Genomic DNA, 25,449 nt, shown 5'->3' on the forward strand with positions numbered 1-25,449 from the left:
TAATCACCTTCCAATATTTTTGGAGAGACAGGAGGCGTGTACAGTTCAGGCAATATACAAGATAATTGGACTGTAAGTTAGTGTGGTAGAAAAAAAATGTGATCATGATAGAGAGTGAATATTTTGACTTGGAATTTATCCATAAATGCTTTTTGGATGCGATTGGATCTGGAAGAGCAGGATATCATGCACAGGGAGAAGGAAATGAAGACTAGAGAGAGAAAGTAATTTATGTGAGGCAGGAACTGGCATACCAAACAAGGGAGTTTATATTTTAATTAGAGATGGCATTATGAAAGCAAACACTTTATGAAAACAAACAAATCTGGAAAAATCAGGCACTCCCAAGATTGTAGTCTACAGCTGGAGTCCAGAATACCAATTGTACTAACCCAGGCATATAGTAACAGCCGCACAAGGCTCCCTTAGTGACCTTGAAAATGGAGTAAAAAAATTAATCCTAGACATAAAGTAACATGTATATTACTAAATGACATGACTGACACAGATCACAGCCTTGTTTAGTAGTTAAAGAATAGATACCACCTTTTCTTCCCATACATATGTTACTTCTCTATTTGATAAAGAGAAAGAATAGATCTGAAAGCAGGCTTTCTGATAACTGACTCTGCACTAGATACGATCCAATAACACTGATCCTTTAGAAAGCAAGATTTAAGTAAGTTGAAAAAATTAACCTTTTTTAAAAAATAGGTTTATGTATGTGCCTGTTAATTACTTTCAGAACATTTATGTGCACTTTACTGGAACTACATAATATCCCTGTTAGGTTGATGACATATTAACATACTAAATTTACATAAAAGAACTCTAACACTCTGAGTGGTTAATTCCTGAGGATAAGATGTCCTGTAGGAGGCAAAGCCAGGACTTCCATCAGGCCTTAGGGCTTTATTGCTCTTTCCGCTACAACATGATTCTTCCCTGTTCATATTTCTCTGTGTCCTTTATAAAGTAATCGCTGGAGAAGTTGACATATATTAAAAAGTCAGATTTTAATAGTAGAAGTTATATGACAGAAATCTACAAATAGCAAAATATCAAAAATGCTTCCGCCAGTTGAAACTGGCACATTCATTTGATGCGCATTCATTTTTAGCAACAATAAGGCATAATTTATCTTCCAATGGTAATTATTTTAATCCTTTTTACAGATTTGAAGTTAAAAACATGATTATAGGCAGTTGTATAATTTAATTGCTTTAAACCTTATCGTAAAATACCATTTATAGAATATAATAATTTTTCTTAAAATATATGAATTTACAAATTTTCCCTAGGTGGGTGGCTGGTATATGTGCCTGTTTCAAATGGTTCAAATGCAATATTTGAGAAATCAAAGTTGCGTGCCTACTTTACACTGATGCTTATCACAGTCCCTGGCAGTCACCCCTTTTTGAGTAAGTAAAATAGTACTTATTCACTTAAACTTAAAATAGTAAGTTACATAAGTAACGTTCAAAAAGAGAACTCTTTATTAGAGTAATGCAATACAAGAATTTTATTGAAGAGTGCCTGAAAAACTGATTTTTTTGAAGTGCCAAGGATAGGAAGATATCCTTTTCTCTCATCATTTTATAATCAAGAATTTTTTCCTGTTCTTTGACATTCCAAAAGATGCATGCATGCACTATTACAATTGAACTTCACATTCTTTCTTGGCCAAGACAGCAATAACCTTTACATTTCTACTTTTCTCTAAGTGGCTTGCATATTTTACCACTTAGACACTGCCCCGCTATCCCATTTGAATCTGGGTATGTATTTACTTAGGAAAACATTTGTGCTGTGAATGTTTTAGGACTATGGTGGTTGTAAAGACAGGATGAGTATTTAAATATGTGCTTAATTTCCGCTAAGTTCAATTTTGTGCTTTGTCTTCTAGATAAAAGACAACAATTAACAGAAGGAGACAAAGGGGAAGTATAAAGGTGATAGTAAAGAAAGAATCACATTAAAATATTTTCTTATTATAAAACTTTCTCCCCTGAGACCAACGGGGATATAGGGAGAGTGAAACTTAACAAAATTTCCCAAATTACTGATGGGCATTTGCTCAGTTCCCAATACGTACCAACAGGATTCGTTGGCAGACGACACCCAGTTGGGGGAACGGAACTATCTTAATCTGTATTAAGGAATAATCATTGTAATGGCTAATGTTTATTTTACACATACTATGTGGAGAGGGAATTTAATGTGTACTATTTCAAATCAAATAACATATCAAAGTTGCCATTTTTCCTAAATTTTGAAGAAATTCTTGTCTAGAAAGTGGTAAAACTAGAACTCATGCCCAAGCCCACCTGACTCCAGATTTCAAACTTTTTACGATTTCATGGACCCTCTACATACAGAGGTTTTCTGCAACATTCTCAAGTGAGGTGAGAAAAGTGTGATTCTGAAAACTCTTCGAAAAAGATACCCAGAAATACCAAGAATGTTCCTGACCCACTCAGTCATTCCTCCTATTTTCTGTGGATATGAATCTTTGTAGCAGACATGGGGTCGTTCTATTTTGATCCAAAGTTTCCCTATGTTTCTAGTACTCTTAAGGCTACACAGGCTTTTAAAGTATTCATGATAGCACACAGAGGTGACATGGAGGTTTCTGGCTGCTTCATCACCATACATCATATAAGTGGGCTGGTGAAGGAAAAAGGAAGAGATCGACTGCTTCTTTCATTTATTTAACACATATATGCTCATCTCCCACTCTATGCCAGACACTGTGCTAGACCTTGGGGATACAGTGGTGAATGTGATTCATGTCTTTGCTTTCATGTGGTTTAAAAGAAGTACATGTGTCTGCAGATGGAGATTACAATTGTTCTGGAAGGTACAAATGCAAATCTTATGAGATGTAGTGAATGGCCTAAATATTATTTGGAAATATTTTGTTTGTTTGTTTGTTTGAGGTACGCGGGCTGCTCAATGCTGTGGCCTCTCCCGTTGCGGAGCACAGGCTCCGGAGCGCAGGCCCAGCAGCCATGGCTCACGGGCCCAGCCGCTCCGCGGCACATGGGATCCTCCCGGACCAGGGCATGAACCCGTGTCCCCTGCATCGGCAGGCGCACTCTCAACCAGTGCGCCACCAGGGAAGCCCTGGAAACATTTTTTAAACTGTGATTTTACCATACTATACTATACTATACTATAACAAAAAACAATTTCAAATACTTTGAAAAAGTACAGCAGTTATAATTTAAAGCTACAGTTCTTTATGTATATAAGCTCTTTTGGCTCTTAACAATATCCAAATAAGCTTTCAGAAGTAACTTTAGGTTGGCTTACCCTCACAACTGTTTCTAAATATTAATCTCAGTTCCAAGACTTTTGTCAAACACGTTTAGTAACCCCAAATTGAATATTGTAATATAAAAAGCATTTATTTTTCACTTGGCCTTTATTATTATTTTCTAACAATTCCCATGTCCAATAAAGCAAGTGTGTTCTTTTGGTTAGTATTTCATTTTGGCAGCTCATGTTGCCAATGCTCAACAAACTGGAAGTACAGAGAAAATAATGTATTATTATTCCTGCAGCATGGGATCTTATCTTATCTACTTGTGCATGGAAAAAAATTACATTGTGGGATGAAAGTTGGGAACTTTAATGCCAAATTACACAAACACATTTGCAAGCATGATAGGAGAACATGGGAGTCTCCAGGTTTCCTTTTAAGTTTCATACCCACTTAATATCTTTGGAAAAATAGTTGCTATCATAGTTCATGGAAAAATGGCAGAACTTTAAGTTAACATTTTTTGAGAGCTACCTATATGCCACACAAGGTCATAAGTGCTTTCCATGCATTATCTCATTTTATTCTTGTAACAACCATATTTAATAAGAACTGAGAATCCTGTTTTACAGATGAGGAAACTGGACTTAGAGAACTTAAGTGAATTCTTTCAGGATGTAAAGCTGATAAGTAGCAAAACGGGGATTACAACCCAAACCATCGCAGAGCCAGGGCCTAAGCCCTTTAGGCTGTGTTACCCCTGGGAGATTCAAGAATTTTATAATAGTTGCTATAACACATGGTAAAAATAAATGAGGTTAATTATTGAGGATTTTGAGAGATTACCCGAAATGAATTCTGTATTTTAAAATCCAGACCACAGTGGTAGTTTCACTTATGAGTTAACTTCAGAGGTTATATCGTAGGAGGTGATGTGATATTTTATCTAAGAGAGAAATATGTAAAAAATAAAAATGAGCACACATCTGTAGCTGTCTGCTCAACTCAGGAATCTCCTGCTTATTCTAATTGAGGCAGAAAGATTTGGGACGGTCATTTATTTTTTATCTCTTTACTTTTTTATTTATTTACAGTCAGCAGTCTTTTATTTGTGTACAAGGTGCTCTGCCACTAATTTCTGTGAGATCTCAGGGAATCACCACGCTTGGCTGCTTAAGCTTAAAAATGAATGGGCTGCAAATGAGGAACATTCTACAAAATAAGGAATCAGTACAATTAAAAAATATCAGCATCGTGACGGACAAAGAAACTGAGGAACTGCCCCCAATTAAAGAAGGTTTAAGGAACAAGGAGACAAACGGTGTGATCCTGGATTGGATCCTAAACCAGGAAAAAGACATTAGTGGATCAATTGGCAAAATTTAAATAAGGTCTATAAATCAGTTGACAGTATTATATCACATTTAATTTTCTGGGATGGTCATTTAAATCCCCTTTTTCAGATACAGTTGGTAAGGATGGGATTAAACACAGTCCAGAAACTGATATTAAATTTACACAATGTTATATGTCAATTATATCTCAATAAAAAGGAAAAAGAAAAAAGAAACTGATACTGGTAGATAGGGAACTAGATAAGAATGGCAAGGAGGGTGGAAGGGAAAATTAGATAGCCAAATATTCAGCACACGACTATAACAGAACAATCATCCAAAACAAACAAACCAAAAAAAGCGAAATATATTTACATAAGAAAGACAAGGAAGATGTTTAGAAATAACAGGCTACCTGATATAGAAGTTGACATTTCTGGTACCTTATCAGTCTCACTTCACAAGACAGCAGCCCATTCCATTCTTCACACAGCCATATGGCTCATGCCCTGGGCAATTGCAACTTACTTTAAAAATACTAATGTATTAGTCTAGGACCTACTCTCTTATATGTATTAAGAGAATGTAGGTAAAAGGGATGAATTCACATTTACCCATGAGCTTGTTAACAAGGTCCACACCATGCTTCCATATTGCATATCTGGTATAACTAATAGTGTTTCTGAAAGAAAGTGTTATAGAGTCATACTCAAAAATATGATATCTTCATATGAAGGTATATATAAAGTTTAAAACTTGTGTTAATTATAAAAAGTACTCTATCATTTTACAATAATGCTATTTGGTCTATACATTATATTTATTTTTAGTTTTATTAGTGTCTGATCCACATGAATTGAAATATGCATTTCGAAGACAGTAAAGCTTATGTTATACAAACATTAAATGCTTATGCAAATATGTATTTGAATAATAATTGAATATGGAAGAAATTTTTTAATATATACTTTTATTGTTTGTGTGTTTGTTTTTTTTGCGGTACTCGGGCCTGTCACTGGCGTGGCCCCTCCTGCTGCAGAGCAGAGGCTCCGGGCGCACAGGCCCAGCAGCCATGGCTCACGGGCCCAGCCGCTCCGCGGCACGTGGGATCCTCCCGGACTGGGGCACGAACCCGCATCCCCCGCAGGACTCTCAACCACTGCGCCACCAGGGAAGCCCTAATATATGCTTTTTATATTCCATCTTAGAGCTAGTAGATATATGAAGATGTTCTAACATGCACGATAGCTCTTTGAATATGTGGGAGAGACAACCTCAAATCTGGTATGCTGTAAATACAGCAATTTTGTAAGCTGTTGTAAATAACACTTGGCATGTTTGCAGATCTGGAATGGTTTAAATGTAATTGATTTTTTAACTTTTTAACTTACCTAAACCTAATTCATTATTAACATAAGATCTAATTTTGTTCTGCTTTCAGTCAGGAGATATTGCTTTCCTATTTTCTGGGTTATTATAGTCAATACACTAAAAAATATTTTTGAGCTCCTGCTATATATCACTGTTTTGCTGTGTTATGATAATCGTAGGACGTTAATAATGAAGTTAGATCAACCACATTTTGTAAGCTGTTATGAATTTCAAAATATACTTTATAATAAAATAACAATTTTAAGGTTAGTAAAAAAATGTAAAATATTGAACTTGGATAAAATATAACTTTTTAAACATGACTTTTTCATGCAAGCAAATTCTTTTAATTAACTATTTAATACTTTACATATGTCAAAGGATGTCAGGAACTTATGAAATATAAAGTATGTAAACTTCTTAAGTAGCATCATAACTAGAAAGGGTAATTTGTTTAAAGAAAGTGAAACATAAAGAACACTGATAAGAGTGTGAAAGATCTTTTTACCCATTTAAAAAATAAAGGTGAGGGGTAGGAATGGAAAACAGTATACTGAATTAAATAGGATAGATGGATAGGATAGATGCAAAAAAATTAAAATGTGTATGTAATGTATTACGATCAAATATAAAGGATATATTGAATTGTAGCATATGTCATTACTATATTTATATCCTTCAATTCTACATAGCCCGCAAGGTTATTTAAAATTCCCTGTTTTCCCCTTTGAAGCTAGTATCCTTTCTGGAAAAGACACCAAAAGAAGCCTGATCCTTTTAATCTTTTAATACAAGTGAAAATCTTAAAGTCAAGCATTATACATATTCACCAGTGTTTATTCTATTTTGATTCTATTTCTTATATGAAGTTATTATTTGATTGGATATTTAGTTATTTTCTCTTTCTTAAAGAACTACATCATTTAATTTATTTTTTCATTGAAGTATAGTTGATTTACAATGTGTTAATTACTGCTGTACAGCAAAGTGATTCAGTTATACATATACATTTTAAAAAATATTCTTTTCCATTATGATCTATCATAGGATATTGAATATAATTCTCTGTGCTATACAGTAGGACCTTGTTGTTTATCCATTCTATATATAATAGCTTACATCTGCTGACCCCAACCTCCCACTCCATCCCTCCCAAATCCCCTCCCCCTTGGCAACCACCATTCTCTATATCTGTGATTCTGTTTCTGTTTCATAGATACATTTGTGTCATATTTTAGACTCCACATATAAATGATATAATATGGTATTTATCTTTCTATTTCTGACTTACTTCACTTAGTATGATAATCTCTAGTTGCATCCACGTTGCTGCCAGTGGCATTATTTCATTCTTTTTTATGGCTGAGTAGTATTCCATTGTATATATATATACCACTTCTTCTTTATCTGTTCATCTGTTGATGGACATTTAGGTTGTTTCCATGTCTTGGCTATTGTGAATAGTGATGCTATGAACATAGGGGCACATGTATCTTTTTGAATTACAGTTCTGTTCAGTTATATGCCCAGGAGTGGGATTGTTGGATCATATGGTAATTCTATTTTTAGTTTTGTGAGGAACCTCCATACTGTTCTCCATAGTGGCTGTACCAGTTTGCATCCCCACCAACAGTGTAGGAAGGTTCTCTTTTCTCCACATCCTTTCCAGCATTTGTTATTTGTAGACTTTTTAATGATGGCCATTCTGACTGGTGTGAGGTGATACCTCATTGTAGTTTTGTACATCATTTAATTTGAATGAGTAGCCCTGGAAGCACTCCAGATACAATTGTATCTTATCCTTCATGACAAAATTCAGACCATCACTGATTGTCCCTGCTTAAGCCATAGAAATGGAGTTTGTTTATTTACTTGCATGGTCATTTGTTTGTTTTGGTGGTAACCTGTGATTATTTTCTTCATTTATCTTCATACTTTTGGAAATTATATAATAGTTCCCTGAGAACTCTTTATTTTACAACCCTTATAAACTCTAGGCATATGTTCAGGTCATTATTAAATGTCTTTAAAAGCATAATTTGCTTTTGTACTTAAAGAGAATCTTAATAGAAATTTAAATCAAATGCAGTAATTTAAAAATGGCTAATACACATTGATCACTTACTATGTATTGGGCATGGTGTAGTGCTTTACATCATGGTTTATAATCCTTATAACAAATGAGTTAAATACTGGTATAATCTACTATTTCAGATGTGATAAGTGAGACACAGTGAAGTTAAGTAACTTTCCCATCAATAAACAGGAGGCCAGCGGCAGACCTGGGCTTTGTGCCTGTGTGCTCAAGCACCATGCCACTATACTTGTGACATGTCCTGGAGGAGTTATGGAAGGTATAACTGGGCATGTTTAGAACTATAGGTAGAAGAAATTTAACAATGCAATCATATAAGTGTACAAAAATGAAAATTATAATATTAGTTTATGTATAATAGTTACAACTTTATTTTCAAATTATTTTTAGTGTTTTAATAGCAGAACTAAACCAAATGTGAGAGTATTGACTGGGTCATAGTCTTGGGAACTTTTGAATTTCTGGTACTAGCTGGTAGATCATCTGTGACAAAATTCAGAGTTCTATTACAGGTAACTGTCTTCAGAGACCCAGCCCTTTACTGGGCTAGCAGCCCCTACAAAGAGCACATGCAAACTTATCTTGTAATATTTACCTAAGAAAGACACATTAGTCATCAGTTGTTGAATTCCATTTGCTAAAGATAAATTTTAAAATATTAATGACTTTCACATTTAATTACATTAAAATTGTTATTTTATTTATCTATTTATCTATCTATTTACTTATCTATTTAATTTATTTATAGCAGAGTAGGGTCGATTATCATGAAATTCAAATCTGATGTGAACTAAGTTTCTAAATTCTGCATATGACACTTAGTTCCCTTCACATGCTGTCTATTTTTATTCCCAGATAGTTTTATGTTTATGAAGTGAATTATTTAAACTCTTCTTGCTATGCATATGGAATCCTTACATTGCTAGAAATGTTTATTTCCCTTAGGCATTTTGTTAAATAGTGAAGAAAGAAATAAACTGTGTTCATATCCTTTTGCTTTTTAAGAAAGTCATTTAACTTATCGTAAGTGTTTTGGTCTCAGAAGCACCTGCATTCCTGGAGAATTTATGGGAATATGAAGTTCAGGGTCACATTTTTTTCTGCTCTGCTGTTTTTCAGATTAAGAAGTTTGCTTTTAGATACTGGAGTTGCTGGTAATTTGATTGGATTTCTTGGTCTGTTTATTTAAAAGTGTTAGTGTTTTAAAGAGAATCCTTATAATTGTTCTATATCACATGCCTTAGAAACGTAATTTAATTAGTTCATTATTATTTACTAGCTTCCAATAGTTACAACCTTTAGATCCTAAATTAAATATAGTGTGAACCCATGTTATAATTTAGTTTTACTATAGGAACTTACTTTACTATTTCCTATACATAAATAGTTTTATATAATAGGTTGATATCATTTTTACAGCTTGGCAACTAATAACCTCTGTATATTTTTTTTGAGGATATGATGAATCTCTTGTCTCACAGTCCTGTAAAGTATCCACTAAGCAATAAAAAAAAAAACTTTGCTTCCTTCTTGCAGCATAACTAATCTTTTCAATAAATATTTTTAATTGGAAAATATAACATACATGTGAAAATTGTAAAAAACAGCACCACCACACAGGTCAGGAAATAAAAAGAAATTCTTAACTGTACATGTTTCTCTGTCATTCCTATGCTGGTGCTGTGCTCTTCTCTTTGCGTGTCTTTGCACTGCTCTGTCCTTGTTGTAAGCACTGCTGAAGTAAAAGCACCATGAGAATATTTTTAAGTGTAATAAGATACCTACGTTGCTTTGAAAGACAAGCTACATGAGTTGCACAATTATTTCTGCTGATACAGAGACCATGGGGCCAATAAATTAATTTGTATATAGAAAATTTGTGTATTCGATCACTGAAGAGTCAATTTTTAAAAAGATTTAAATCCATTTATTGCCCACATAGCAGAAATAGTAGATCAATATTATAAAGTCTGGGAAAATTTTTATTGGGCATATAACTCAATGTCTAAATTAATAGCTAAATGTGTGCTTTAGGAAAGAAAGTTAAAACTTTTGGATATTTACCAGAGCATGATTCTGTTTTGATGCTAATGATATTCCTAAAAGATTAAAGGAATAAAATAGAGAAACTTCTCAATAACAGACACATGGTTAACTCTTTTTATTTCAAGAAAATATGATTGTTCTGCCTTCTTAATTACAGTAATTCCTACTCTGCTTTATTCAATATTTCATTTACTTAAAAATCTCTTTTTAAACTGCAGAGGGCACGTATCAGAATATTTGAGGTGTAGGATGTTAAGTTTTAAAAAACAATCTGTTTAATATACATTTATATTTTGAATACAAAAGGCAGACATTAAAATTTGACAAGATATCCTATAATTCTCAAAAAGTATATCAGAATTCCAAAGTGTGAGGGATAAGATTATCTTGGTCATGAAAAGATGCATGGATCAAAATGCTCTCTAGAAAATGAGAATTTGGAAAGAAAAATCTTAAACCTTTGAATTGTGGATTAATCAAATTTAAAGAGAAACAAACTCTGATTATGCTATTGTTGCTTTCTCTGACCCAACAAATTGATAACCATTAGTGATCTGCTTTGAGTAGCCAATTAATATGAGATATAGGCTAAAGAAGATGGCTAGCAAAGTCATTTATAGTCATGTCTTATTAATCTTTTCTAACTGTGTTAATTTGAGCAGTTTGGGCTTCGGAGGCACTTGATTTCTTTAGGACTTCTTTACAATGTAAGCATGGTTTTGCTGTTACTGTCATGTTCAGGAAAAACATGTAACCCACAATATTAAATCTAACGTTTTACACATGTATGTTCTGAAATCTCATTATTTTATTATTTTTTATTGAGCTGGATTCATTAGAGGTAAGATTGTGGAGAATTTGATCTGGCTCTAAGTAGAAGGCTGTAAGTCTTCCAAACTCAAGTAACATGTAACAGTGGTGCTTTGGTGAGCAGGGATTTATACAACAATATACTTTCAGTGTATTTTAGAAATACAAACACTGTGTTTAAACCACTGCAAAATAAAAATGGAATTACTGTGATTTATTCTTACTGACATAGAGTTTAGCATGTAAGTCTCTTTTTTCATGATCTCTGAAAAATCAGATGGTCTGACAGACTCCTGTGGAATATATCAATTGATGAAGAATTCATGACGTCTGAAGGCAATGAAGTCTATTAATGGACAGTTAAAATTCATCAACCAAAATTTCCTACCCTATGAATTCCATCCATTGGTAATAATACTGTACACTTGAGCAGTGATTGCATACCCTCGATGGTACTAAAGTAGTAGAATATCATGTATATTAGAAAACACAGAAAGAGAAATTGGAAAAGGATGACATAAAATAAATGACAATTTTAGCATTCCAAGCACCATTCCAGTGAGCCTTCCTTCATCCCACTTGCATTCTGCTTTGATGTCACTGCACTTGATCAATGGAACATAAGATATCTCTCTGCAAACATAAAGTTTCTCCTTGTTTGCCTATGTTGTCTCTTTGTTGTTCAAGTTTATCCTATAATTTCTGTTTGGTTTTTTGTCTCTATGTTCCATGTCCCTGCCAGGAAGTAATGTTACTAAATTGATCAGTCTGTGTACTCTACAGGAAAACCATCTGATCAAACAATAACTCAAAAATATGAGTTACAGTTAGGCTAAAGTGAGTTTATACTGGTAGTACCTTTAATTTGGGGATGGTCATAGCTCTTTGTGTCTCACGAGTTAGATAAAAAATTCTCAAGTGACCTTATGTGCACCACAAAGGTATGAAGAACAAGTAACTATAAATTAAGAAATCAAGGATTCTTTTTCTCCCTTCTCCAGCCTACACACACACACACACACACACACACACACGCACACACACATGCACGCACACACACAAGCACACACATACCTGAGAAATGATCCTACATCTAAGTTCAAGGTTTTCAGGTGTGAAGACTTATGTATTTTGTTTTCCTATGCATATAGTCTATTTTTTCACTATAATATTATGTTCTTGCAACAAATAGATATAAATAAGAGAAATCAATGAAGTTTACATGTAAAATTTTATATTCCTTGCTCCTCAAATAATATTTTTGATGATTTACCATCCATCTAATAAGTTCTGGACTCTGTATTCCTTTGGGAAATGGCACAAGGCCTTCTTGAGTGTGAGATTATGCATTTGGATCTCTGATTTAGTGGAACAGTGTGTAAAAATCTCTCATAATCACAACACTCCCTATTGGCTCCACATCTGAAGATCCCCAAGAGTGCTGTTTGTCCCAGTAAACATCTGGAACAGATTATGTGCAGTTAATTGGCTCCAGGTCGAGCTTGTTACAGACAGTAGCATGCAGTATAACCTATGCAATTCACCAAATCCACCCACTTTAGGTTAAATCACACCTACTTCTCTCTATAATTCCTCCCAGATGCGGGACACACACGCGTGTAGGTACAAAAAACACACACAGACACACACACACTGACATGCACTGGAAGATAGCAGAATATCAATAGATTATTGAAGAGGTTGTTGGCAATACATTTAACCCATAAATTATCTCAATTAAAAGATTAACTTGAATTCAAAGGATTGTTGGGAGGAAAAACAAAGAATCAGGAGCAGCAGGTTATAGAGTGATTGTTTTATAGGAGAAAAATATATAAAGTTTAAAGAAAAGTTCCAGGAGTTTCAGAATTTTTGTTTTATTTTTTCCCTCTCCCTTAACAAATGGTTCAGCACGTGTGGGCACTTATCGGAATGTCATACTAGCAAGGAAAGCAGTGCTTTGATTTTAAAGTTATTTAACAAAATTAATGAGTTAGGTAACAAGGAACAGTGTGACTACTGTTCATTGGAAACCAAAACATCAATCTTCTTAACTTATAGTGTTGGACCACAGGGCATGTCTTAGCGATTAATGACCAGTTGGAGGAGTAGATATCTCAATACATAGCTAAGGGCCATTAACCTCAACTAGTCATTAATTCACAGGAAATGTCCTATACTGAGGTCATTATTGCTAATAAAATGAACATACGGAAAGTTTTCTCTCTTTCACGTGTGTACATAAACATACATTCACATTACATGCATTGTTACGTGTCATAAAAAAAAGTAGTATTACGTATGTCCAGAAGCTCAGAAAAACTAAACCTAATGAGAAATTTAATATACTTAATCTCTATATTCAACTAACCTTTCATTCTTTTTGGAGTGTATGGGTAGGTGGAAGGATACATGTTTGTGTGGCAAAGCTGTGGAGCTGCTGTGATCAGATACCCATTTTCTGCTAACATGTGGACATAGGGAAAAGTAAAAGAAACAGGCAAGTGGGATTAGAGAAGCACTGATGAATATGGATGAAACCAGCACATATGATCTAAGACCTAAGGCAGTGTGGAATAACAGCATCGTCTGAGTCCTAATACTGTATATTAGCTACGAGAACAGGCATGAGGCACATTTAAGCATTAGGCGGAATCCCTCTTTGGTTTCCTCTCTTTCACTTCACTGGATTATGCTACATTGTCTTGCCCTTCTCACACCTATCATGCTTCCAGCTTTTCAGGAACCCTTAACTAGGTATCATTGTTACCTGGAAATGTCTCTTTTTGCTTTTTATTCTCCTTTCTGTGTCCTCTATGAAACTATCCTTGTCTTACTTAAACCTATATGATACTCCTTTGTGCTGCCTTCCATAGCATCTTATAAATATCTCGATTTTAGCAGTTATTTCATACTTTGTGTATAATCAACTGCTCCTTTCAAATAAGAATCTTATCTTTCTTCTCACTTTAATAAATCATTGGAGATGAGTTACGATGTTAATTACCATAAGTATATGTGTATTATATATTCTTAAATGCATATTCTTATTTGCAAAAAAACAGTAAGTTTTTAAGGAGAATCTGCAACTCAAAGAATGTATCTGTGTTTTACTGGTGTAAATGTAAAATTGAAAAGTTGCAAACATGCATTTCTTAAGACAGTGAGTAAATTAAAACTCACAAAATTTAAAACTAATCCTGATAAATTTTTCTGTAGACCAGTTAAGTGACTGTTTTTTGCCAATAGCATATACGTTTTCCTACTAGTTCTGAAATAATACAATTCTTTATTTTTTAAGAGTTTGTTTTAAATATGTTGTTTACAGAAGGGCTTTATTAGTGTTTTATTTAAAAATATATATTACTGAAATTTTTAAAACTAGAATTTTCATTAGGGACTGCTAATAGTGTAGATCTTTTTGGTCAGACAGACATTGCTGTTTTCTCTTAAGTTATGTCATTAGGTGAAATCATCAAGAAATGTCAAGTAAATGTGAATAAAATATGTTATGTGTGCAAATGTGAATAAAATGTTATGTGTGACACATTCACATATGTCAAGTAAATGTGAATAAAATATGTTATGTGTGGCCTACGATATTCTTAAATGAGTATCTAAATCAACTTGATTCTTTTCATTTGTAGTAATCTTCTAAATCAAAGAATTAAATATGCATGGATTACACACAGACAGAATAGTTTGGTACTTCCTACGGGTAATTAAAGTAACTGAGAAAATATACTTTATTAAGCATTCGTATTCAATGTTTCATGAAGAAACAACATACAATTTGTATCCTAAGAATGTCTTGTATAAAAAATTAATACATCCCTATATTTTATTTTATTTCACATTCCCAGATTGATCTTAACTTCTGAGATTTAAGGTAAGTTTAAGGAACCTGATTCAGAGTCATTGAGGCATTTTAGTAAAGAGTTGATCTACCATAAGAAAAATACTCTTATTTAGACATTCTCTTAAAAATAAGCCATATAGACATAAAGTATTTATTTTGATATTAAGTAATTACAAAAATACTAAAGGATAGTACTTTTTTATTATGGCTAAAGCTGTTACCAAGAAATTATTGGTACTTGAAGCAGGTACCACATCTGGAATCCTCCCAGGAAGTATGCATAGCAAGATCCTTTCTGTGGGCTATTTATTAGAAGATGTTGAGGAGAAGGAAGAGAAGTTGAAGACTGCGTCAAGAGTTGAAGGTCGTGCTTCCCTGGTGGCGCAGTGGTTGAGAGTCCGCCTGTCGATGCAGGGGACATGGGTTCGTGCCCCGGTCCGGGAAGGTCCACATGCCGCGGAGCTGCTGGGCCCGTGAGCCATGGCCGCTGAGCCTGCGCGTCCAGAGCCTGTGCTCCGCAACAGGAGAGGCCACAGCAGTGAGAGGCCCGCGTACCACACACACAAAAAAAAGAACCAAAAAAAAAACCAAGCAGCCACAGGCCATTATGAAAAGCACCTAAAGACTTAGGGGTTAAGGAGGCTGATTCTAACTGAAGTCCAGAACAAAGGTTTTAATCCATCTCTTATTTGCCACATGACCTTGAGAGAATTATCAAACCCTGTACTTCAGTTTCCTCATCTGTAAAATGAGGAAAATAATTACCTATCTTTCCTGACTGTCATTAGCATTGATTAAAAAATAAACGGAGGATATTAAAATTTTTAAGAGTTTATTTGAGCAAAAATCAATTTGAATTGTGCAGCACCAAACTGGAAGTGGTTAGGAGTGCTCCACTGATCGGATATTAGGGAAGACTTACACAAAGAAAATTTCGGAAACAGAAAGGAAATTATTTTATTGGCTATAGCTTAAAGCCTAGTTAACTGTTTGGTTGTTCTTAGCGTTCTGAGTCCATAGCTTTGGCATTTACAGGCTTAGATTTTGTTTGATTAGGTAGGTAGGCTACCATGGCATTAGAGCCACCTCAGTTTAATGACCTACTTGTTTAATTAATTTAACAGCATTAAGTGATTTAATTTATGTAACACACTTTTTTTAAACATCTTTATTGGAGTATAAGTGCTTTACAATGGTATGTTAGTTTCTGCTTTATACAAAGTGAATCAGTTATACATATACATATGTTCCTATATTTCTTCCCTCTTGCGTCTCCCTCCCTCCCTATCCCACCCCTCTAGGTGGTCACAAACCACCTAGCTGATCTCCCTGTAACACACTTCTTAAAAAGTATCTGGTTCATGTAAATACTCAACGAATATTATTTGTAATTATTATTACCAGGCTTAGTTTGAAATATGTGTATTTTGATTTATTCCGTGTCTTAACAAAGACAACCAAGGTAGCTTGTTTGTGGCAACCTAGTTAAAAACCGCCTCCTCTTATAAACCCTTTTATTTTACAGTTTATTTTTATATTCAGTGCTTTCCTGTATGGAGTAGTATAGGGTGCAGGTAAGATTGCCTTGTCCCAGGCCTAATATCTATACTGATGGCCTGGGACATATACTGGGACTATACTGACCTGATCATATCCAGTTGTCCCAATTTTAGGTGAACTGTTAAAATATTTTTTGTCAGAAACAAAAGAACTCTCTCAAAATGACAGCTTTTATTAAATTTTGCTTGAGGATCTTTTCGTTTGAGGATGGTATGGGGAAAGTGTAGGCTTCTACCAGTATTCTTATCTGATCAAGAATTCATCAAGTTGCAGAAAGAATTGGTCACTCCTATATTTGCATGAAACAAAACAAAACAAAAACTTTAGTAGAAGAATAGTTGCTAATTAACATAAGTAGTTGAATTTTTAGTTCTGTACTCATGTCCTCTGAGTAAAGCCAGACCTGAATTTTATTACTCAGTTCTGATTCGTTTCCCTTGCAACAATTTCTAAGAGCAGAACAAGAGAGAAGGAGCAAGTATTTTTTAAAATCTACATACATTCGGAAAATTATAATTTAGTAAGTGTAGGAAAAATCTGCAAACTGCTATATTAATAGTTCTTTTCTTCTTTTTAGATTAAATTAACGCTGTTTGAAACAGAACATTGTTTTCATCATGATTGTTACTAAAGATGAGAGACCAAAGTCCAGAAACCATGATTTTTACCTTTTTCATGCCCTGATGGTGCTAAGCATGACCATGCTGTTTCTTCCAGTCATTGGAACGTCTAAGCAAAATATTCCACGACTCAAGCTAACCTACAAAGGTAAATGTGTCAGTGTTTTTCAGGTTGCCTTCTTTTATTTAGAAATGCATACTGACTTCAGTGAAATGTTTGTAGTATTGGCATCAGTTAATAATAAGATTATTATAGAACGCAAAGCCCAGTGATTCGTTATTCTTGGTGAAGAAAATAGACACCAAAACTGTTCATGTATGCTTTTCAGTTCATTATTTACAATTTTTAACTACTGATTAGCATAATTAGGAAATTTTGGTCAGCAAGTTGTAGTCAGTTTTTTGTTTTTGTTTTTGTTTTTTTGGCTATGCTGCGCGGCATGTGGGATCTTAGCTCCTCTACCACAGATGGAACCCGCACCCCCTGCATTGGAAGCATGGAGTCTTAACCACTGGACCGCTAGGGAAGTCCCTTTAGTCAGTTTTATATTAAAATAAATCAATACCTATGTATGGTCAGGCCACTCAATATAGCTGTTCTCTTGCTCTCTGTAAGTCCCTTGTTCAACCAGTGCCTGCTTCACCTATACCCTACTCACCTGACAGACCTTCCTACGTGCTTGCCCCATGCCCCAGCTAATGATTGTTCTAATTTTAGCCACCATGATAGCCTATCAAAGGGGCAGTTAGGGGCGGGCCCCTCTGCTGGTTTCCTTGGTAACTGATGAGCCAAACTGCCGACAATTTCCCTTATAAGTGGTAACCTCCCCCTGCCCGTGGGAGTGAAGCCTGTCCGCTTTGTCCTGCTTTGCCGTGAGCCGCATACATGGTGGGGTGTTGCTCCAGAACCTTGCTTCAGACACGTAAGATCTCCCTTCCATTAAACCATTGATGCCTCTGTCGCTGACTCCGGGCTCTTTGGTCTTGAAGCTGGGCAAGCACAAGCCTTGTAGGCCTGTGGGGTGCAGCTCAACAGCCTAAAATTAGAAAAATCATTAATTCTATACAGCTGCTACTAATTAGTTGATCCTTAGTATTTTTTAAAACAGTAGATATCTTGAAAAATATTAACAAACTAAAATACCTTGAATATCTCAAGCATCTACATATTGTTTAAAAAGTAGTCTGTTTGAAAAGTTTAAAATACAGAGATGAGAAAACATTTAAGAAATGAAATCTACTAAGCTAATTGTTTTTAAATGTTTAAATTAGTATGAAATCAAAGTTTATTTGCTGATATGTGTTTATATGTCAGTGTAATATATCAATATATATATGGAGAGAGAGACAACTAGCCAAGTTTCATGCTCAAAGATTTCTTTTTTTTTTTTTTTTTTTTTCTGTTATATCCCTTTGGCTTCTTTAATACCTAAGTAATGAGAGGAATGTAGGGGACTCAAACTCCTTTATTCTGAACTTGGCGGGTAAAAATTATGCTGGCAGTTTTAATCTTTAAGACAACTTATTTTCAGCTCAAATTAAATATCAAAAATAAAAGCAAATTTGATGTCTAATGTAAGCTTAAGTGGAATTACCTTATTATACTCATTACACATGTGTTGGTATTTGTTTGGAATTTATACCCCATGAATTAAAGAGTTAAGGTAACATTACTTTTGAGTTTTTATATTCTCGAATTTCTAGAGCAGAGACAACTAATCTATGGTTAAAAAAATTCAGGACATTACCTTTGTGCAGTTGAGGGAAGGATCGAATGGAAAGGGATATGAGAGGAAACTTTCTGGGCTTATGGAAATGTTCTCTATCCTGATAGAGACATGGATCACCCAAGTATATAATATGGACTTTTCACAACCCATCATATTACACAAGTCAGATTTGTTTGCCTGTTTTCAAGATTTATCTTAAGAACAGAACAGAAAACAAGTATGAAAAGCCACACAATTAAAAAACTAAAGAGAAAGTTTGAAAATAGATTGAACAGAAAAAAAGGAAATACTACCTGGTTTCTATGATATAGTGAATAACACAAGAGCATTGCATTGATGAGGATGGACAATGCAAAATAAATTAGACTTGGAAAGAAACTTTAATAATAGTTAATAATTACTCACTGAGGATTCATCATGAGCAAAGCATTGATATAAGGAATATGTGTGAATTATGTCATTTTATCCTCATCACCACGCTGTGAGGTGGGGATTATTATCATCTGCCTATAAATGAGGTTACTGAGGTACTGAGAAATTAAGAAATTAAGGTCTCAAATTAGTTGGTGGCTCAGCTCCTGAGTCAGCCCCATGCTTTGGAGAGCCTGGGTGCCTAATCATATTTCTCACACCCTAGACAAGAGCAGCAGTTCTTCCCTGAGGCACTTACCTACCAAAGTGAACTTTAAAGTTGACAGAAGCATCATGCTGATATTTGACTAACTGATTATATGATTTCAATGGTCAAAATTAAATGGAGTTGAAGAAGACCACATGCTCTTGGTAGCCAAAAGAGTTACAGACTTTGATACTCTTATGGGAAAAAGGGAGATTGTCATTGTGCTAATTTGTGTTCATAATCAAAATTTTATATGAGTGACTGTAAAATATTAACTCAAATGTGGTAATTTGATGATTAGAAAATAACAAATCAGTTCCTAAAAATAAAAAAAATTAAAAAACATTAATTTTATGTAGCTGCTGCTAATTAGTTTATCCCTAGTTAGAGGGGTTTTTTGGTATGAATCTATGTTTTTGTATTAATTACTTGGAATCAACCGTATAAGAGTTCAAATTCCTGTTTCATTTATCTCTATAGATTTTTACTCTTTCTAGCACCTAGTACTTACATAAAAGGAGAACTGGTATAAATGTTGGGTTAAATGCAATAAGAACTATTCTTTGGATGGTTCTTATATTTAGTATACTTTCCTAACGTTATATTTTTTAGATATTTATCTACATGTAGATTATCTACTGATACATGTCAAAAGCAGTAGCAAAGACTGAATGCAGGGAGGGAATTTTAAAAATCTCTCAACTCACCCTCAACACACACACACACACACACACACACACACACACACACACACACTCACTCCCCCCTCACCCCCTCTCCCCCTTATTCCCTCTTTCTCCTCTCCCCCCTCCCCCTCCCTCTCTCCTATAACGCCCTGTGGCTGCTGTTAGCCATTCATCGCCAGATTGTATGCTAATAATAGAGTAATGATCTTGGCTAGGAGAATTACTGACAATGCTTACAGAATATTCCTCTTTCCACCTATAAAAATTGGGGGACTTTTCTTCGGAAATCATCAGTTCAGCACTATGAAGTAAGTATGCATTAACCATACACTTGGGAGAATTTCAGCAGTTTCCCTAGCCACCTCTTCTCTGCCATATCTGAGAGTGTAAAAGGAAAGTAGTTCAAATCCTGATGTAATAGTTTTTAAAAGTAGCCTATTCCTGAATAAACAAAGTTATAACATAAAAATCACTGCTAACTTGGGGTTATGATGAGGAAAATTCCTACCTCTGAGATAATAATCACAACTCTCCTTTGGCATTTTCTCTTTCTGTTATGACTGACTAATGAGTGAAGATCAGCTAGTGTCACCCATTGCTTAGTTTTGAGGGAGTCTAAAACTTCGTGCTCGGCATTAAAATACTACCAGAATGTGAGGTTAGAAAAATCAGTCAAAATGGAAAATTAACTGTATTTTCAAAAATAATTCACTTTTATGGGCACAAAAATCAGCTTTGCTTTCCATAACTCAAGCTTCCTTAGGTGCAGACCAGAGACACAGCCAGTATCAGTAGAGTTAGCTACTTTAAACAGCTGCAAGATTATTTTGAGGGATTTCTTAAAGGCCAACAGAAATATAATAACCATTTTATCCAAAGAATGCTCTTTGATAAAGACTTAGCTTTGAACCTCTGAATCCACGGGAGCTTGTTTGGTTCTATTGTTGTGTAAAGAGATTTCCCCTCAGTTGCATATTTTGAATTCTTGCACATTTATGCATACTAAATCAGTTTCTTGAGTAACAAGTAAGGAAACTTAGAGGTCAGGATGTTCTGTATTTCTGAGTTTTGTTTTATAAGGGTAATATATATATATGGCCTTACAAGGTGAGCTTCTCACAGTGACTTGTATACTTTTTACTGCCGATGTAGGAAATATAACTTTTGAAAAATGACCAGCTTCAGTCTTGCAATTACTGTAAACATTTTTTGTATTATAAATCATCATGAAGGAACTCATGCGGGTTAAAGATATTTATACCCAGGAATCATTAGTATTTGCAATGGTATTTGTTTGGGAAACTCCTAAAGATGAGATAGATAATATAGCTAAAGAGGGAATGGGCAAAAAACCTTTGAAAAAGGAAGAGAAAAGTCACTGTCCCCCTTGAATTTCTTTACCAGATAGGGAGGCAAACAATAAACAGGTAAACAAACAGATGAAGCTTATTTCAAATAGTGGGAATTTCTTCTATCAGGAACATCAAACAGGAGACTGCATCCAGGACCCTACTTAGACTTTAGGACACTATGAAGAAGCATCATTTTTATACCCATTTTATAGATAAAAAACATAAGGTTAGAACCCGAGGGCCTTGCCTCAAAGCAAGAAGCTGTTAAGTGGCAGAACTAACTTGTGTGTTTTCATCTCTCTAGTTCCAGGCCCATGTTCTTGCCACCTTGTGCCCTTGAGGGAGACATTGCATGTTCAGGAACACAAATATCAAGATATATATAAAAAAAAAAACTACAAGGTTTCATTATTACATCTTCGGCAGTATGCTCTTCTCAGTAACTACCAATAGTACTAATTATTTTTGCTCCTCAAAAACTTATGTCTTTTCATAGAAAAGAAAACTGGAAATCATCTTTAAAAATTTTATCTGCTATTGTATAACTAAACATTAGTGCATTTGGTAGAATAATTCTTTATCTTGTTTGAGTCTTATGAGGAATGAGTGGATAAGTCTATATACTTTTCATTATTTACAAATCACTCTAGCTGTGAAATGTGGCATGCCTCAAGTAGAGATTCATGGCTATTTGACTCATCTAACTTGTTTGATTTGACTAGTTTTGTATCAGTTCTGTTATCTCGATTGAGTATAGCAGTGAAGAAGGCAGGTTCTGAAGCCAAACTGCTTATTAGGTCTTAACTGCTTTTACTAGTTGTGGGATATATGGATGTTTATTTTATGTACTGCAGTTCTCCAAGTGCATTAATTTATTTAATTCTAATGAGGTAATTTTGAAGGTGTCTTGATCCATGTAAAGCACATAAAACAGTGTTTGGCATAGTAAACATTTAATAAATGCTGTCAATTATTAATTTTTGTGAAACACTATCATCTTGCTAGATATTAATGGCTGTTCCCAGACCAGAGTTTTCCCTATATAAACAAGTTTGAAAAATATTACATAGTTTCATCCTGGGGATTTACAACATATATTCAAATTGCTTCTGTTTACTCTCAAACATTTTCTACTAGAGTTAGTTTCCCTCAGTCTAGTACCACTCACAGGTTGTGAATTTATTGAAGGTACTTTCCAGTATTTTTATCTTCATGGTCTCCTAGTAGTTAACAAGCTGTTAGGTCGTTATTGACTTTGATAAGAGTAGTGTCTTTGAGTGGTTGGTAGCCTTCAGGGTGGGTTAAAAGGAATCATAAAATCATTCCTTCAGGAGTTCCTTTCTAAAGTGGACATTTTTGTTGTCAAATCAATGAGAAAAGAAGATGACTTGCTCTGAATATCTCTCCTTAAGTACATAGTAAAGAAGCATTATCAATCTTGTAGTAAGAATTCCCATGTATTTTCTTCTATAGAGCAAGTCATTGATGGTTTAATTTTTAACGGACTCACTTGTTTTCCCAGATGTATTTTCTCTAAACTGAGGCTGTGTGTGGGACTGGGCTTTCATAGGTTTAAGAGCTCAAGGATAATATTATTGTGTATTTGATATTCAGCTCTCAGTGGTTAATAACAATAGTTTCTGATGCCCCCTCTTTCCAGCCCCATGCTGGCAACAAGTGGATATATTAGCAAGTAGAAGAGGCAAAACTCCCTGGCATCATGTAGTTTATATTCTGATACAGAAAGGTAGACCATACATAAGTACATTACACAGCAAGATGGAAGATGCTAAGTGCTATGGAGAAAAATGAATCAAGAAAGTTGATTGGTGGGGGTGTTGTAGTCAAATATGGTGCTCAAGAAAGAGCTCACCCAGAGAGTGATGTTTTCACAGATACTTCAAGAAATTATTGTTGCAAGTCATGCAGATACTTAGGAAAGGAATATTTTTGGCAAAAGGAACAGCAAGTGCAAAAGTCCTGAGGTGAAAAGGTGTCTGGCATGTTCAAGGATCTTAAAGAAGACAGTAAGGCAAAAAAACCAATGGAATGGGAGAAAGAAGAAAATTGATTAAATCAGAGAGTTAATAGGAGAGAAGAAAGATTAGATCCTTTCACTGTTGCCATTGTTAAAATGTTGGTTTTTAGTCTGAGTGTTATGGGAATCCATTAGAGAATTTTGAGCACAGAGGTGACATGGTCTGACTTTCATTATTATAGGATCACTCTGGCTTCTGTACTGTGCACTGAAAGGGAGAGATCAGGGAAATAGGGAGCCAAGTCTGAGAGGACTGTAATAATCCAAGTGAGAAATGATGGTCTATGAGCAAGACTAGTTGCAGTGGAGGTAGGAGAAGAAGATATGAAGGTAGAACCAACAGGATTTGTTGATGGATTGGATATGAAGTAAGAGAGAAGTCAAATCTGACTCCATGGTTTTTTTGTTTGTTTGTTTTTGATCTAAGGATGGGGTTACTATTAATTGAGATGGCAGAAATTGTGAAAGAATGTTGTGTGGGAAGATCAAGGACTTATTCGTTTGAGAAGGCTATTAGATATCTAAGTAAGATGCCTAGAAAGCACTTGAGTATATCATTTTTGGAGTTTATAGGTGATGTCAATTGGAGATATGAATTTGGCAGTTAGCATAGAGAAAATTTTAAATCTGTGAAATTCTGTGAGATGACTAAGGGATATAGAAAATTTAGAGGATTGAGTTCTGGGATACTCTTAAGTCAGGAAATTAGTGAAAGGAGGACTGAGCATCTAAGTGAACTTAAAGAAGTGCCCAGGTATGTAGGAGAAAAATCAGAAGTTGTGGTGTAGAGAAAGTTAAATGAAGAAAGTAAGAAAAGGAACTATCAGCAGTGTCATATTCAGCTAATGTGTCATGAAAGATAAGTAAAAATTAACATTAAATTTAACAACAGAAGTCTATTGTTGACCTTGATAAGAGCAGTGTTTTAAGTGTGGGAACCAGAGCACAACTCGGATGGATTCTGAAGAGCATGGGCTCGGGGGAACTGGAGGCAAGTATAGATAATTCTTTCAAGGAGTTTTCCCATAGTAGAGACATGGGCAGTAGTAGCAGGAAGGACAATGAGATCAAGAGACTTGTTTTTTTTTCATGAGCTAAACAACAGCATATTTATTTGTTAATTGAAATAATCTAGGAGACAGGAGAAATGTGGGATAATTCATACACTATTGAAGAAAATAATGATTTTTTCCCTCTAAAATCAGGCTACTTTTAGATATATGTTAATAAAACTGGCTTATTTTGCATAATAAACTATTGTCTGGTTCATTATCAGTGTCAACTGTTGTGTAGGTGGAAAGAAAGGTTAAACAGATATAAAAATATATTCAGTTTGATATATTGATATAGGTTTGTAAGTACTACATATGTTTAGAAAATTGTTATGTAAGGATTTAGAAATAAAACTTCGGGGGCTTCCCTGGTGGCGCGGTGGTTGAGAGTCCGCCTGCCGATGCAGGAGACACGGGTTCGTGCCCCGGTCTGGGAGGATCCCACATGCCGCGGAGCGGCTGGGCCCGTGAGCCATGGCCGCTGGGCCTGCGCGTCCGGAGCCTGTGCTCCGCAATGGGAGGGGCCACAGCGGTGAGAGGCCCGCATACCGCAAAAAAAGAAAAAAAAAAAAAAAAAAAAAAAAAAAAAAACTTCAGAAATATTAAATAATAACCTCAGAGTCACATAAGTAGATATAATTAAAAAGCTGATCCAAGCCTTCTGCATTTCAGTTCAATAGTGTTTGTACTACAACTTGCCTGTATCCAACACTGTGATTTAGTAATTATTAAAATCTATTTAACACTATGTAGAGCATTCTTCTAAACATGATTGATCTGTAGAGGTTCACAGAGTGGTAGAAGTTACCTAATAATATATGGTAACATATGATGTAATATTGCCATACAAAAGTATCATATAAAAAGTGTTCCTGGAATTAGGAACATACATAAAAATCACTGAGGCCTATGTGGTCAGCAGTGTCCTCCTGGCAGGGTAAAGGAGAGCTACATCATGAGACACTTGAATTGCATCCTTGTTATGCATAAATATGGAAGGAACTTATAAGGG

At 34.9% G+C, this 25,449-nt stretch overlaps 1 protein-coding gene across 3 annotated transcripts in view; it reads left to right on the top strand.

Moving 5' to 3' along the window:
- SEMA3D (semaphorin 3D) overlaps positions 1 to 25,449 on the top strand; it is a 214,227-nt gene that overhangs the window by 57,655 nt on the left and 131,123 nt on the right. For 2 of the 3 annotated variants that reach the window (XM_059073860.2, XM_059073858.2), the window contains one exon: positions 16,918 to 17,108. In XM_059073860.2, coding sequence (XP_058929843.1) covers positions 16,958 to 17,108 — 151 coding nt within the window. In that variant the 5' untranslated portion in view covers positions 16,918 to 16,957. Of the gene's footprint in view, positions 1 to 14,784; positions 14,811 to 16,917; positions 17,109 to 25,449 lie in introns of all 3 variants that reach the window. The other variant, XM_059073859.2, reaches the window with a different exon arrangement.

The sequence above is a fragment of the Kogia breviceps genome, chromosome 9 (assembly GCF_026419965.1).
Source record: "Kogia breviceps isolate mKogBre1 chromosome 9, mKogBre1 haplotype 1, whole genome shotgun sequence".
NCBI lineage: Eukaryota > Metazoa > Chordata > Mammalia > Artiodactyla > Physeteridae > Kogia > Kogia breviceps.